Source organism: Nomascus leucogenys, chromosome 19 (assembly GCF_006542625.1).
Source record: "Nomascus leucogenys isolate Asia chromosome 19, Asia_NLE_v1, whole genome shotgun sequence".
Taxonomy (NCBI): Eukaryota; Metazoa; Chordata; class Mammalia; order Primates; family Hylobatidae; genus Nomascus; species Nomascus leucogenys.
In genome coordinates, this window is record NC_044399.1 from 71,734,959 (window position 1) to 71,750,662 (window position 15,704).

At 43.2% G+C, this 15,704-nt stretch overlaps 1 protein-coding gene across 3 annotated transcripts in view; it reads right to left on the reverse strand.

The window, feature by feature from the left end:
- Positions 1-2,951: 2,951 nt before the first annotated feature.
- The window catches only part of WSCD1 (WSC domain containing 1), a 77,341-nt gene continuing 64,588 nt past the window's right edge, over positions 2,952-15,704 (reverse strand). For all 3 annotated transcript variants that reach the window (XM_030799935.1, XM_030799933.1, XM_030799934.1), the window contains exon 10: positions 2,952-3,824. In XM_030799935.1, the coding sequence (XP_030655795.1) occupies positions 3,611-3,824 (214 nt within the window). In that variant the 3' untranslated portion in view covers positions 2,952-3,610. The remainder of the gene's footprint in view (positions 3,825-15,704) is intronic.

Genomic DNA, 15,704 nt, shown 5'->3' on the forward strand with positions numbered 1-15,704 from the left:
AGAGGGACTAATAATATAGCAAGTTGGAGCTAGATAATCCTGAATCTGAATCCCCTTTCTACCTGTTAACTAGTTGTGTAAACTCAGGGACAAATCGCTTAACTTTTCTGAGGCCCCATTTTCTCATCTGCAAAACAGGGTAATAATGGTGACTATTGGCCAGGCGTGGTGGCTCATGCCTGTAATCCCAGCACTTAAGGAGGCCAAGGCAGGTGGATCACCTGAGTTCAGAAGTTCGAGACCAGCCTGTCCAACATGGTAAAACCCCATCTCTACTAAACATACAAAAAAATGTAGCTGGGCATGGTGGTGGGGTGCCTGTAATCCCAGCTACTCAGGAGGCGGAGGCAGGAGAATTGCTTGAACCCGGGAGGTGGAGGTTGCAGTGCGCTGAGATTGTACCATTGCACTCCAGCCTGGATGACAAGAGCAAAACTCCATCTCAATAATAATATTAATAATAATAATAATAATAATAAAAACTACTTCACAAGGTGATAGTGAGGTTGGAGTGAGAGAATATAGAGTGTTTCTGTCAAGCTGCTGTGCGTGCATTAAATGCTCACCAGATGGTAGCTGTTGGAAGAGCTCCGGAGACTTTGGAGAGGCTCGGCGCATAGGCTTTCCTAACCTCTCACTTCCCCTTCCTCCCTTAGTCCTTCCTGCTGATTGTCCTCTGACCAGGCTGCGATCCACCCCAGGAATAGCCAGAGAAGAGTGGGAATGAAAAGTGTAGATGCTTGCCTGGGAGTTTTACAGTCACAGAAAACCAAAGCATAGCATGTATTTTTCACCATTTCTCTGAAGAGGGTAGGATATGGATCATACCTTGTTTTTCCTAAGTCCTTTGAAATTTTCGCTGTAAATGGTAAAACACATCAATGAATTTCTCCATGAATATTTATTGAAATGGCAGTTTTAATACAAAGCCATTTGAAAAGTGAAACTCCAAGGAAAATGCATTTTGTGCAGCCATGGATCTTAAAATATTTGCTATGAATATGCTCACCTTAGAAATATTACACACTGCTTTTTTATTATTTGTTCTGGATGAAATCGCAGGGATTTGGCTTAGATGGTTTGTACAAGCTAAACAGTATTGGCAAGATGATTTTCTGGACTCTATTCAACTTTCTTTCTTTCCGGTTCTTGATGTGTTGGTTTCTGGCAATTTTTTCAAAGATGTCTCTGGGATTTGCAAACAGTCAGTGAATGGGGGCTAAACACACACCTGCTAACAGATAAGTTATGAAAACAAACAATTTGAGAAATATGGATACTTGAGCTGGAACAATCTTAGAGGTTGTCTGATCCGATGCCTTTGCTTATACATGAAGGTGACCTAAACGCCATTTCTCACCCCTCTGATCAGATTGGCAAAAGTTGAAAAGAGTAGTAACTCTTAAAATCTTTAAAGATGCAGGAAATAAGTGTTTCATACGTTGCTGGTGGCAGGGACATGAATTGCTACAGACATTTTGGAGAGCAGACCACCCATATCAGTTAAAATTAAAACTAGACAAACCCTTTGAATCAGGAATTTTACTTCTGGGAATCTGTCCTATAGAACAAAAAGCATGGCCAGGCACGGTGGTTCACGTCTGCAATTCCAGCACTTTGGGAGGCCGAGGCTGACAGATCACGAGGTCAGGAGTTCGAGGCCAGCCAGACTAATATGGTGAAACCCCGTCTCTACTAAAAATACAAAAATTAGCCAGGCATGGTGTGGGTGCCTGTAATTCCAGCTACTCAGGAGGCCTAGGCAGGAGAATCGCTTGAATCCAGGAGGCAGAAGTTGCAGTGAGTGGAGATTGCGCCACTGCACTCCAGCCTGGGTGACAGAGCGAGACTCCATCTCAAAAAAAAAAAAAAAAAAGCACTAATGTGCAAATACCTGTGTAGAGTAATGCTTGTCAAAGCATAGTTTGTAGTGGTACCTGTTGCAGCATCTAAAAACAGCCTGGATATCCATCAAAAGGGAAAAGTGTGAATAAGTTGTTCCCCAATTCTGTAGACTAGTGGTCCCTAAGCATTTCTGATTGCTCATTTGATGATAGCACGCACTTCCAAAAGGTGGATATTTATTTGCATGTGTGAATATCTTAAGTGTAGGATAAACAAACGGAAAATAAAAATTTTAAAGAGAAGAGATCAAAATAAATAGAGATAAAATTTTGAATATGTTTTCCTTGTGCCAGTACAGTGTATACACCTCATTCTGGAGATTCCCAACTAGAGAATATTAGATTTGCCTTCTAAAGGAATGAATGTTGTGCATCATTTAGGGGCAAATTAAGTAGAAAACACAGAAAAATGATTTTATTACATTTTTGCAAAAACAAATGATGGCCCCCAAATTTTTATATCTATATCTATAGACATATAGACACAGACAGAAATGTAGATATATACACGTATGCTTTTATATATTTATATGTGAATGGTGTGATAATGGTGTGAATGAATAATACCAGGCTGTCACTGGTTACTATATCGGGGGCTGAACAGAAAGGTAGAAAAAGGAGAAGAATTGGGGAAAAATAAGATACAAAACTACAGGCCGGGCACAGTGGCTCACACCTGTAACACTAGCACTTTGGGAGGCTGAGGTGGGAGGATCAGTTGAGGTCAGGAGTTTGAGACCAGCCTGGCCAACACGGTCTATACTAAAAATACCAAAATTTGGCTATGCACAGTGGCTCATGCCTGTAATCCCAGCACTTTGGGAGGCCAAGGCGGGCAGATCACCTGTGGTCGGGAGTTTGAGACCAGCCTGGCAGACATGGTGAAACCTCATCTCTACTAAAAATACGAAAATGAGCTGGGCATGGTAGTGCATGCCTATAATCCCAGCTACTTGGGAGACTGAAGCAACAGAACCACTTGAACCTGGGAAGCGGAGGTTGCAATGAGCCAAGATCGGGCCACTGCACTCCAGCCTGGGCGACAAAGCAAGATTCCATCTCAAAAAAAAAAAAAAAATTAGCTGGGCGTGCCTGTAGTCCCAGCTACTCGGGTTGGTTACCATTTTAATATTAACATGAACAGATCCTATTTCAGCCTCTCTCTGGGTTATTTTCTTCTCAGATCTCCATGTCTCAGCACAATGGTGCCATTCATTGGTCCCTTTGCAGCGACCGTCTGCGTGCCCACATCTATGCTGCACGGGCCCCACATTCCTGTGTCTTCATTTTGCACAGCTAGCAGACAGACAGGGGTCTCCCACGCCCAAGCCCAAGTGATCAAAAGGAGAATCCAATTGCCCAGCTCTGGTCAGGGTTCCCAGCAGTCCCATGAGCTCTGGCCAAGGAGACAAGGTCATGAAGTCAAACCCGGATGTCAGCTCCACTGCCCTGTTGGAGTGATAGTTCTCAGGGAAAATGATAGAGTCTTCCAAAGATGCATGGCCAGTTAGAGGTAGGGTCAGTTGTCGCGCCCGAGTTCCCCAGACCCCAGGCAGGGTCCCTTTGGAATTGCTTCATTCTCCACATGCAAGGACTGGTGACCCTAAGAAGGACTTTCTCAGTGATTTATGGGATTCAGAGAAGCAAGAGGTGTCAAAATGGGACCTGGAAAAATAGCAGTGACTCACAGAGCAGAATGTGGCTTTTTAAAGGGGTGAAAGTAAATGAAGGTGTCTCTGGCTTATTTCCATCTGTTGTCCTTCAATGACTGAAAATCTGCATAGAACAGTTGGCTTATGGTGTCCACTGGTGAATGCAGCTCTCAGAGCTGAGCATTTGCTCCCTTCCAGTGTGTAAAACATCCTCTTCTTGGCCCCAGGCCTTGGCCTGACCCTGAGCAGGGTAAAAAGGCTCAGCCCACTGAAAGAGAGAGAGAGAGAATGAGAACGAGTGAGGGGTCCTAGCTGGCAGAAGGCTCTGCGATTACCTGGGGAGCCGAGGTTGGGATAAGCCCTGCTCAGCACTCAGATAGGCAGGAGCCTGCACCAGGTGCAGGCTACTTCCTTGATCAGAACTTGACAGTGCCAGAAATGGCCCCACTGCCCTTGGTTACTGGGCCATTTGAGGGGAAAATTGAATTATAATCCTAACATCCCTTGTACATCTGGAAATTTGTCATAGTAATTAAATGCTAATAAGGCAAGAGAGATTAAATGGATAGTTTCCTTAAAGATTACACTCCACCACCCAAGGTCAGGTAGAAATTATAAGTAATGTAGTGGTGTAGTCAGATCACTCCAGCTGAATAAATGTCACGATGAGAAAGCAAGGAGTCGTTCAGTTTTCTATATTTGAATATCTCATTAGAGTCTGTGTCATTCAGAGACATATTGGGTGGCAGAAAGGTGATATTTAAGGTCTCTCATGGAAAGCCAAGCCCTTAATTATCTGATGGAGGTTAATGTGACCACGGAACAGGGGAAGTCTGGGTGTAACCGGGGAGAATGGATTGTGCTAAGAGCAGGTTTCGTGGATGGACCCATAGAGTGGGGCACCCCAACGGGAGGTCTGGGCGGAGTTTTCCTGCTTTGCTTTTTCCCTACCAGGCTGAATGTGGGGACCAGGAGCATTCTCCTTGGCATAAAGAAGGGATGAGCACAGTGTAAGGAATGAAAGTGCAGGAAATGAGCTCTCCACCACGACAATGATGTAGGCAGAAGGCCGGCCAGCCTACAGGCCTGGAAAGGCTTTGCTGAGGATGCCGAAGGCTGCAGTGTAGTACGTGCAGGTGCAAGGGTAAGTGTGTGCAGCAGCGATGATGGCTGTGACTCTAGTGTAGATGGCCCTTCATGGGAATATAGTAGGCAGCCATGAAAGTCGCTCCACAAATTTCCTGCCTCCCAGGATTCGTACCCTTGTGTAATCCCCTCGCCTGCATGTGGGCTGGACCTAGCGATGTGCGTCTAACGAATACAATATGATAAAAGTGATGTGATGTCATGTCCAAGGTTCAGTTACCAAAAAAAAAAAAAAAAAAAAGACTGTGACTCCTGCCTTGCTTGCACTCTCTCTGGCTCTTCTCACTTGCTCACACTGGTGAAGCCAGCCACTGTATTGTGAGGTGCCCTGTGGAAAGGCCCAGGTGGCAGGGGACTGAGGGTGGCCTCTGACCAACAGCCAGCAAGAGGTCCGCAGTCTGACAGCCTGCAAGAAATGGAATCGTGCCATTATGCTACGTGAGTGAGCTTGGAAGTGAGTTCTTCCCAGGGTGAGCCTTCAGCTGAGACTGCAGCCAAGGCCAACTTCTTGGTTACAGCCTCATCAGAGTCACTGAGCCAAAGGACACAGCTAAACTATGCCTAGATTCCTGACCCGCAGAAACCCTGAGTTAACGAATGTTTGTTTTAAGTCATGGGTTTAAGCTGTGGCTAAGTTCTAGGGTAGTTCGTTACATGGCAGTGGGTAACTAACACAAGGAGCTTTAGACTTTATAATACTGGGGAGGCCTCAGGTTGACCAGTAGGCAGACCTTCCTTGCTGTGTCTCTGCATTCTCGCCCTTGCCCTATACCAGGGAGAGGAAGGTTCTTCCTGCACCTAGCCTGGAAGTGGAGTCTTTGTGTCCTACCTTGGGGCCTATGATAGATGGGTGGTTAATATTAAAAGAAAAAAAGTTTTGCTATAGGTTTAATGAGCTTTAGGTAATGAGCTACAGAACCAGAAGAGGTAGAGAAGCTGCTGTTTCCCACCTACCTCAAGGCAAAAAAGAACAGTGCCCATGTGCAGTGGAGACTCTGAGTTGGAGCAAAGGTGTGGATTGTGCCATTAAACTATCGTTCTGAACATCCATGAACAGAGATTTTGACAGGTATCCTAACAACTTGTTTCCTGTTCCTCAAGAGTTGGGAACAAGGGATTGATCAAGAACTGTGGCAGCTCAGAACAATTCTCCAGCAAAATTTGGTGGCTGCCACATTTCTTTGCCTTTTACATCGGCAGCACGGAATGATGATAGCTCAACTCAGTTCCTGAGCTTCTCAATAAACAGCTGGTGGAAAAGCAACCAAATATCCTCAGCAACATATCCTCAGCTTGTTATTGGAAGAGAAAGGTACTATTTTCCAGGAAGATATTATTTTCTTGGAAAACTTTAAAAGCCAGGTTATTTAGAATTTTAATCCATCCGTCCTTCTATTTCATTAACATTTCTTGTGCCTCCTGTATACCAGGTCCTGTGCTAGGAGCTAAGATTACAAAGATAAATGCAAAATACAATACTATCCCTGCCTCTACTGGCTTAAACATATAATGAAGGCAATATCTAAATATAGCTTTTTGGCCAGGCTCGGTGGCTCATGCCTGTAATCCTAGCACTTTGGGAGGCCCAGGCGGGTGGATCACCTGAGGTCAAGAGTTCGAGACCAACCTGGGCAACACAGTGAAACCCCATCTCTACTAAAAATACAAAAATCATCCAGGTGTGGTGGCAGGTGCCTGTAATTCCAGCTACTGAGGAGGCTGAGGCAGGAGAATGGCATGAACCTGGGAGGCAGAGCATGCAGTGAGCCGAGATTACGCCACTGTACTCCAGCCTGGGCAACAGAGCAAGACTCCATCTCAAAAAAAAAAAAAAAAAAAAAAAAATATATATATATATATATATATATATATATATATATATGTATAGCTTTTCAAGTGAGTAAAAACATTGGAGAATTGTTTATGGAATCAAACACAGAAAACAAAGAATGGAAGGAATAAATAAAAATTATTTTTAGGGTATTATATTTTTCCCAGGGCATTATCCATTTTACAGAGGAGACCTGACAAAGATTGAGAAGCCAATTCTTGTGAAGTAAAAGCCTGTCATGACATCATTTGTTGAAGTCAATGTTTTGAGTGGATACAAAAATCATTCCATGAGATTATGCTGTGGATGTGATAAGCAGAACTTTAGAAAGCCCAAGCTAGATGAGGATTGAGCCAATTCTTCTTTCAAACTTCTAATTTGTAAGATTCAGAGAGGGCAAGACACTTGCCCAAGATCATACAGCACATAAATTGTCCTTCTAGATTAGAACCTTGGCCTTCTCATTCCAAGCCAGCATTTTTATGATGCTCTTAGGTCACAAGAGAGCATCAAAGATATGGTTTTCATGACCAACAACCTGGTTTTCCTGGTGATGGATTAAGCAAGCATCAAGGACCTTGCTTACATGATGGTAGGTTCAGCAAGCACTTACTTTGTTCCCTGAATCAAGCTATACAATAACATAGCCACACGTGAAAATGAGAAGAGGCACTAGACTGGACCCAAAATTGAGCTGAAAGATAGAAAGTAGAGGGAAAGCTTAGAAGGAACCCACAGCCCAGGACCTAGCTGGGAATTCTGCCTCAGAAATACTGGTGCTTCCTGCTGAGAGTGGGTGGGATTTGGGAGCAGGAGGTGGCCTAGGGGTAATTAACAGAGTCATTATTAAGGCGTCACACCTAAGGCAGAAGGCAGGATGGTTGACACCTCCACAATTCTCGTCTATTTTCTTTTTTTTTTTTTTTTTTTTATTATACTTTAGGGTTTTAGGGTACATGTGCACAATGTGCAGGTTTGTTACATATGTATCCATGTGCCATGTTGATTTCCTGCACCCATTAACTCGTCATTTAGCATTAGGTGTATCTCCTAATGCTGTCCCTCCCCCTCCCCCAACCCCATAACAGTCCCCGGAGTGTGATGATCCCCTTCCTGTGTCCATGAGTTCTCATTGTTCAATTCCCACCTATGAGTGAGAACATGCGGTGTTTGGTTTTTTGTCCTTGTGATAGTTTACTGAGAATGATGTTTTCCAGTTTCATCCATGTCCCTACAAAGGACACGAACTCATCATTTTTTATGGCTGCATAGTATTCCATGGTGTATATGTGCCACATTTTCTTAATCCAGTCTATCGTTGTTGGACATTTGGGTTGGTTCCAACTCTTTGCTATTGTGAATAGTGCCGCAATAAACATACGTGTGCATGTGTCTTTATAGCAGCATGATTTATAGTCCTTTGGGTATATACCCAGTAATGGAATGGCTGGGTCAAATGGTATTTCTAGTTCGAGATCCCTGAGGAATCGCCACACTGACTTCCACAATGGTTGAACTAGTTTACAGTCCCACCAACAGTGTAAAAGTGTTCCTATTTCTCCACATCCTCTCCAGCACCTGTTTCCTGATTTTTTAATGATGGCCATTCTAACTGGTGTGAGATGGTATCTCACTGTGGTTTTGATTTGCATTTCTCTGATGGCCAGTGATGATGAGCATTTCTTCATGTGTTTTTTGGCTGCATAAATGTCTTCTTTTGAGAAGTGTCTGTTCATGTCCTCTGCCCACTTTTTGATGGGGTTGTTTGTTTTTTTTCTTGTAAATTTGTTTGAGTTCATTGTAGATTCTGGATATTAACCCTTTGTCAGATGAGTAGGTTGCAAAAATTTTCTCCCATTCTGTAGGTTGCCTGTTCACTCTGATGATAGTTTCGTTTGCTGTGCAGAAGCTCTTTAGTTTAATGAGATCCCATTTGTCAATTTTGGCTTTTGTTGCCATTGCTTTTGGTGTTTTAGACATGAAGTCCTTTCCCATGCCTATGTCCTGAATGGTATTGCCTAGGTTTTCTTGTAGGATTTTAATGGTTTTAGGTCTAACATATAAGTCTTTAATCCATCTTGAATTAATTTTTGTATAAGGTGTAAGGAAGGGATCCAGTTGCAGCTTTCTACCTATGGCTAGCCAGTTTTCCCAGCACCATTTATTAAATAGGGAATCCTTTCCACATTTCTTGTTTTTGTCAGGTTTGTCAAAGATCAGATAGTTGTAGCTATGCGGCCTCATTTCTGAGGGCTCTGTTCTGTTCCATTGATCTATGTCTCTGTTGTGGTACCAGTACCATGCTGTTTTGGTTACTGTAGCCTTGTAGTATAGTTTAAAGTCAGGTAGCATGATGCCTCCAGCTTTGTTCTTTTGGCTTAGGATTGACTTGGCGATGCGGGCTCTTTTTTGGTTCCATATGAACTTTAAAGTAGTTTTTTCCAATTCTGTGAAGAAAGTCATTGGTAGCTTGATGGGGATGGCATTGAATCTATAAATTACCTTGGGCAGTATGGCCATTTTCACGATATTGATTCTTCCAATCCATGAGCATGGAATGTTCTTCCATTTGTTTGTATCCTCTTTTATTTCATTGAGCAGTGGTTTGTAGTTCTCCTTGAAGAGGTCCTTCACATCCCTTGTAAGTTGGATTCCTAGGTATTTTATTCTCTTTGAAGCAATTGTGAATGGGAGTTCACTCATGATTTGGCTCTCTGTTTGTCTGTGATTGGTGTACAAGAATGCTTGTGATTTTTGTACATTGATTTTGTATCCTGAGACTTTGCTGAAGTTGCTAATCAGCTTAAGGAGATTTTGGGCTGAGACAATGGGGTTTTCTAGATATACAATCATGTCATCTGCAAACAGGGACAATTTCACTTCCTCTTTTCCTAATTGAATACCCTTTATTTCCTTCTCCTGCCTGATTGCTCTGGCCAGAACATCCAGCACTATGTTGAATAGGAGCGGTGAGAGAGGGCATCCCTGTCTTGTGCCAGTTTTCAGAGGGAATGTTTCCAGTTTTTGCCCATTCAGTATGATATTGGCTGTGGGTTTGTCATAGATAGCTCTTATTATTTTGAGATACGTCCCATCAATACCTAATTTATTGAGAGTTTTTAGCATGAAGGGTTGTTGAATTTTGTCAAAGGCCTTTTCTGCATCTATTGAGATAATCATGTGGTTTTTGTCTTTGGTTCTGTTTATATGCTGGATTACATTTATTGATTTGCGTATGTTGAACCAGCCTTGCATCCCAGGGATGAAGCCCACTTGATCATGGTGAATAAGCTTTTTGATGTGCTGCTGGATTCGGTTTGCCAGTATTTTATTGAGGATTTTTGCATCAATGTTCATCAAGGATATTGGTCTGAAATTCTCTTTTTTGGTTAAGTCTCTGCCAGGTTTTGGTATCAGGACGATGCTGGCTTCGTAAAATGTGTTAGGGAGGATTCCCTCTTTTTCTATCGATTGGAATAGTTTCAGAAGGAATGGTACCAGTTCCTCCTTGTACCTCTGGTAGAATTCAGCTGTGAATCCATCAGGTCCTGGACTCTTTTTGGTTGGTAAGCTATTGATTATTGCCACAATTTCAGAACCTGTTATTGGTCTATTCAGAGATTCAACTTCTTCCTGGTTTAGTCTTGGGAGGGTGTATTTGTTGAGGAATTTATCCATTTCTTCTAGATTTTCTAGTTTATTTGCATAGAGGTGTTTGTAGTATTCTCTGATGGTAGATTGTATTTCTGTGGGATCGGTGGTGATATCCCCTTTTTCGTTTTTTATTGCATCTATTTGATTCTTCTCTCTTTTCTTCTTTATTAGTCTTGCTAGCGGTCCATCAATTTTGTTGATCTTTTCAAAAAACCAGCTCCTGGATTCATTAATTTTTTGAAGGGTTTTTTGTGTCTCTATTTCCTTCAGTTCTGCTCTGATTTTAGTTATTTCTAGCCTTCTGCTAGCTTTTGAATGTGTTTGCTCTTGCTTTTATAGTTCTTTTAATTGTGATGTTAGGGTGTCAATTTTGGATCTTTCCTGCTTTCTCTTGTGGGCATTTAGTGCTATAAATTTCCCTCTACACACTGCTTTGAATGTGTCCCAGAGATTCTGGTATGTTGTGTCTTTGTTCTCGTTGGTTTCAAAGAACATCTTTATTTCTGCCTTCATTTCATTATGTACCCAATAGTCATTCAGGAGCAGGTTGTTCAGTTTCCATGTAGTTGAGCGGTTTTGAGTGAGTTTCTTAATCCTGAGTTCTAGTTTGATTGCACTGTGGTCTGAGAGACAGTTTGTTATAATTTCTGTTCTTTTACATTTGCTGAGGAGAGCTTTACTTCCAACTATGTGGTCAATTTTGGAATAGGTGTGGTATGGTGCTGAAAAAAATGTATATTCTGTTGACTTGGGGTGGAGAGTTCTGTAGATGTCTATTAGGTCCACCTTATGTAGAGCTGAGTTCAATTCCTGAATATCCTTGTTAACTTTCTGTCTCGTTGATCTGTCTAATGCTGACAGTGGGGTGTTAAAATCTCCCATTATTATTGTGTGGGAGTTTAAGTCCCTTTGTAGGTCACTGAGGACTTGCTTTATGAATCTGGGTGCTCCTGTGTTGGGTGCATATATATTTAGGATAGTTAGCTCTTCTTGTTGAATTGATCCCTTTACCATTATGTAATGGCCTTCTTTGTCTCTTTTGATCTTTGTTGGTTTAAAGTCTATTTTATCAGAGACTAGGATTGCAACCCCTGCCTTTTTTTGATTTCCAGTTGCTTGATAGATCTTCCTCCATCCCTTTATTTTGAGTCTATGTGTGTCTCTGCACGTGAGATGGGTTTCCTGAATACAGCACACTGATGGGTCCTGACTCCTTATCCAGTTTGCCAGTCTGTGTCTTTTGGTTGGAGCATTTAGCCCATTTACATTTAACGTTAATATTGTTATGTGTGAATCTGATCCTGTCATTATGATGTTAGTTGGTTATTTTGCTCGTTAGTTGCTATAGTTTCTTCCTAGCCTCGATGGTCTTTACAGTTTGGCATGTTTTTGCAGTGGCTGGTACCGGTTGTTCCTTTCCATGTTTAGTGCTTCCTTCAGGAGCTCTTTTAGGGCAGGCCTGGTGGTGACAAAATCACTCAGCGTTTGCTTATCTGTAAAGTATTTTATTTCTCCTTCACTTATGAAGCTTAGTTTGGCGGGATAGGAAATTCTAGGTTGAAAATTCTTTTCTTTAAGAATGGTGAATATCGGCCCCCACTCTCTTCTGGCTTGTAGAGTTTCTGCTGAGAGATCAGCTGTTAGTCTGATGGGCTTCCCTTTGTGGGTAACCCGACCTTTCTCTCTGGCGGCCCTTAACATTTTTTCCTTCATTTCAACTTTGGTGAATCTGACAATTATGTGTCTTGGAGTTGCCCTTCTCGAGGAGTATCTTTGTGGCGTTCTCTGTATTTCCTGAATCTGAATGCTGGCCTGCCTTGCTAGATTGGGGAAGTTCTCCTGGATAATATCTTGCAGAGTGTTTTCCAACTTGGTTCCATTCTCCCCATCATTTTCAGGTACACCAATCAGACGTAGGTTTGGTCTTTTCACGTAGTCCCAAATTTCTTGGAGGCTTTGTTCATTTCTTTTTATTCTTTTTTCTCTAAACTTCCCTTCTCTCTTCATTTCATTCATTTCATCTTCCATCAGCGATACCCTTTCTTCCAGTTGATCGCATCTGCTACTGAGGCTTCTGCAATCTTCGCGTAGTTCTCGAAACTTGGCTTTCAGCTCCATCAGCTCCTTGAAGCCCTTCTCTCCATTGGTTATTCTAGTTATCCATTCTTCTAATTTTTTTTCAAAGTTTTTAACTTCTTTGCTATTGTTTTGAATTTCCTCTCGTAGCTCAGAGTAGTTTGATCGTCTGAAGCCTTCTTCTCTCAACTCATCAAAGTCATCCTCCATCCAGCTTTGTTCCGTTGCTGGTGAGGAACTGCGTTCCTTTGGAGGAGGAGAGGTGCTCTGTTTTTTAGAGTTTCCAGTTTTTTTGGTCTGTTTTTTCCCCATCTTTGTGGTTTTATCTACTTTTTGTCTTTGATGATGGTGATGTACAGATGGGTTTTTGGTGTGGATGTCCTTTCTGTTTGTTAGTTTTCCTTCTACCAGACAGGCCCCTCAGCTGCAGGTCTATTGGAGTTTACTAGAGGTCCACTCCAGACCCTGTTTGGCTGGGTGTCAGCAGCGGTGGCTGCAGAACAGCGGATTTTCGTGAGACCACAAATTCAGCTGTCTGATAGTTCCTCTGAAAGTTTTGTCTCAGAGGAGTATCCGGTTGAATGAGGTGTCAGTCTGTCCCTACTGGGGGGGTGCCTCCCAGTTAGGCTGCTCAGGGGTGAGGGACCCACTTTAGGAGGCAGTCTGTCCGTTCTCAGATCTCCAGCTGCGTGCTGGGAGAACCACTACTCTCTTCAAAGCTGTCAGTCAGACAGGGACAATTAAGTCTGTGGAGGTTCTTGCTGAGTTTTTGTTTGTCTGTGCCCTGCCCCAGAGGTGGAGCCTACAGAGGCAGGCAGGCCTCCTTGAGCTGTGGTGGGCTCCACCCAGTTCGAGCTTCCTGGCTGCTTTGTTTACCTAAGCAAGCCTGGGCAATGGCGGGCGCCCCTCCCCCAGCCTCGCTGCCGCCTTGCAGCTTGATCTCAGACTGCTGTGCTAGCAATCAGCGAGACTCCTTGGGCATAGGACCCTCCGAGCCAGGTGCGGGACACAATCTCCTAGTGTGCCGTTTTCCAGGCCTGTTGGAAAAGCGCAGTATTAGGATGGGACTGACCCGATATTCCAGGTGCCGTCTGTTTCCCCTTTCTTTGACTAGGAAAGGGAACTCCCTGACCCCTTGCGCTTCCCGAGTGAGGCAATGCCTCGCCCTGCTTCGGCTTGCGCACAGTGCGCTTCACCGACTGTCCTGCACCCACTGTTAGGCACTCCCTAGTGAGATGAAACCGGTACCTCAAGCAGAAATGCAGAAATCACCCGTCTTCTGTGTCGCTGGGGCTGGGAGCTGGAGACCGGAGCTGTTCCTATTCGGCCATCTTGGCTCCACCCCGAGGCCTAAGACTTCCTGCCCCCCGTGTTGATTCGCAGGGGTGTCAGAAAGGGGTCGAAGATCATGTGACTGGTCTCTATGTTGACTGGCGACTGCCGTTTCCCCACAGAGCAAAGATTCCAAGCTGAGTTCACCAATCCCTAGAAAGAAGGAACTGGAACAAAGCTTCCCTGGACCACCTCCTTGTATGCCCACCAGCCTTCATGGATTTTTGGTGAATTCTGTTGAGAGTTTTGGAGCTCAGAAATCTGAAATGAATCTTAAAGGGCTAAAATCAAGGTGTCAGCAGGCATGTGTTCTTCCTTGAGGCTCCAGGGAAGAAGAATTAATTTCCTTGTCTTTTCCAGCTACTGGGGATCTTTTGCATTTCTGGGAACTCCCTTCCTTCCTCTTCAAAGCACATCAGTCCAACCTCAGCTTCTGTTCTCACATCTTCCAATTCTCGTCTATTTTCATGAACACACAATCACTAAAATTTTGATAAAAATCCAAACCATGAAAAATATAGCAAAATCAAGAAATGAAAAAAACCTAACACCCAAGAAAATAGAGTTGATAGAGCAAACACGACAGAACATTTACATAAATATATTTAATATCTTCAGAGAGAGGCGAAAGAGTATCATGGCCATGAAGCACATCCAGATTGTTGTAAAAAATCAACTAGAAGTCTCATGAATAAAAAACATAAATATAGAAATCCATAGATGTGTTGAAGAGCAGAATGTGCACAGTGACGTGGAAATTATAAATTTTGACTATTAAAGAATTATCTCAGGACCCAGTACAATGGGATTGAGAGATAAAGGTGGTGGCGGGCGCCTGTAGTTCCAGCTACTCGGAGAGGCTGAGGCAGGAGAATGTCGTGAACCCAGGAGGCGGAGCTTGCAGTGAGCCGAGATTGCGCCACTGCACTCCAGCCTGGGCGACAGAGCGAGACTCCGTCTCAAAAAAAAAAAAAAAAAAAAAAAAAGTATGGAAAAAGAGCTGAGTGTGGAAACCGGATTTTTGAGTTCCAACACCAGTGCCAGAATGAGATTAAAGAAAAGAGATGGCAATATTCAAAGAGATAGTAGCTAATATGTACTAAAATTAAAGAAAGAAATCCAGTGTAATCTCAGCACTTTGGGAGGCCGAGGTGCGTGGATCACGAGGTCAAGAGATCAAGACCATCCTGGCCAACATGGTGAAAACCCCATCTCTACTAAAAATACAAAAATTAGCTGGGCATGGTGGTGGGCGCCTGTAGTCCCAGCTACAAGGCTGAGGCAGGAGAATCACTTGAACCTGGGGGGCGGAGGTTGCAGTGAGCCGAGATCGCTCCACTGCACTCCAGCTTGGCAACACAGTGAAACTCCATCCAAAAAAAAAAGAGAGAGAGAAGGAAGGAAGGAAAGAAGGAAAGAAAAAGAAAGAAAAGAGGAAGGAAGGCAGGAAGAGAGAAAGAGAAAGAAAGAAAGAAAGAAAGAGAAAGAAAGAAGAAAGAAAGAAAAAAGAAGAAAGAAAGAAAAAAGAAAGAAAGAGAAAGAAAGAAAGAGAAGAGAGAGCGAGAGAGAGGGAAGGAGGGAGGGAAGGAATGAAGGAAGGAAGGACAGAAGGAAGGAAGGAAAGAAGAAAAGAAAGAAAGAAAGAAAGAAGAAAGAAAAGAAAGAAATTGAAAGTTGCACTATGTGCCGAGCAGAATACATTTTTAAAAATAATACAGATCTGGCCAATATAAATTGGGAATGTTACTTTACTTCACAAGTAGATGATTCTGCTAATGTCAAGGCAGTGGGTTGAGGAGATTAGCTCTGAATTCATTATTATGACTAGGATATCACCGATCCTCTTGGATGATGCTTCAAAATATCCACTACATGCAACATGATCCAATGGCCAGTGCTTCTCTACAGACCACAAAGCATGCTCTGATTGCTGGACTTTTTCCTTATTGGTGTTGTGGTGTACAAATGATCCCCACCTCCTGGTGTTCATGCCTTTGTGCAATCCCCTCCCCTTGGATGTGACTAGGGCCTGTGACTCGCTTCTAACCAGTAGAATGTGGCAAAGATGAAGGGATGTCACTCCTGTAGTTAAATTATGAATGTTAGACT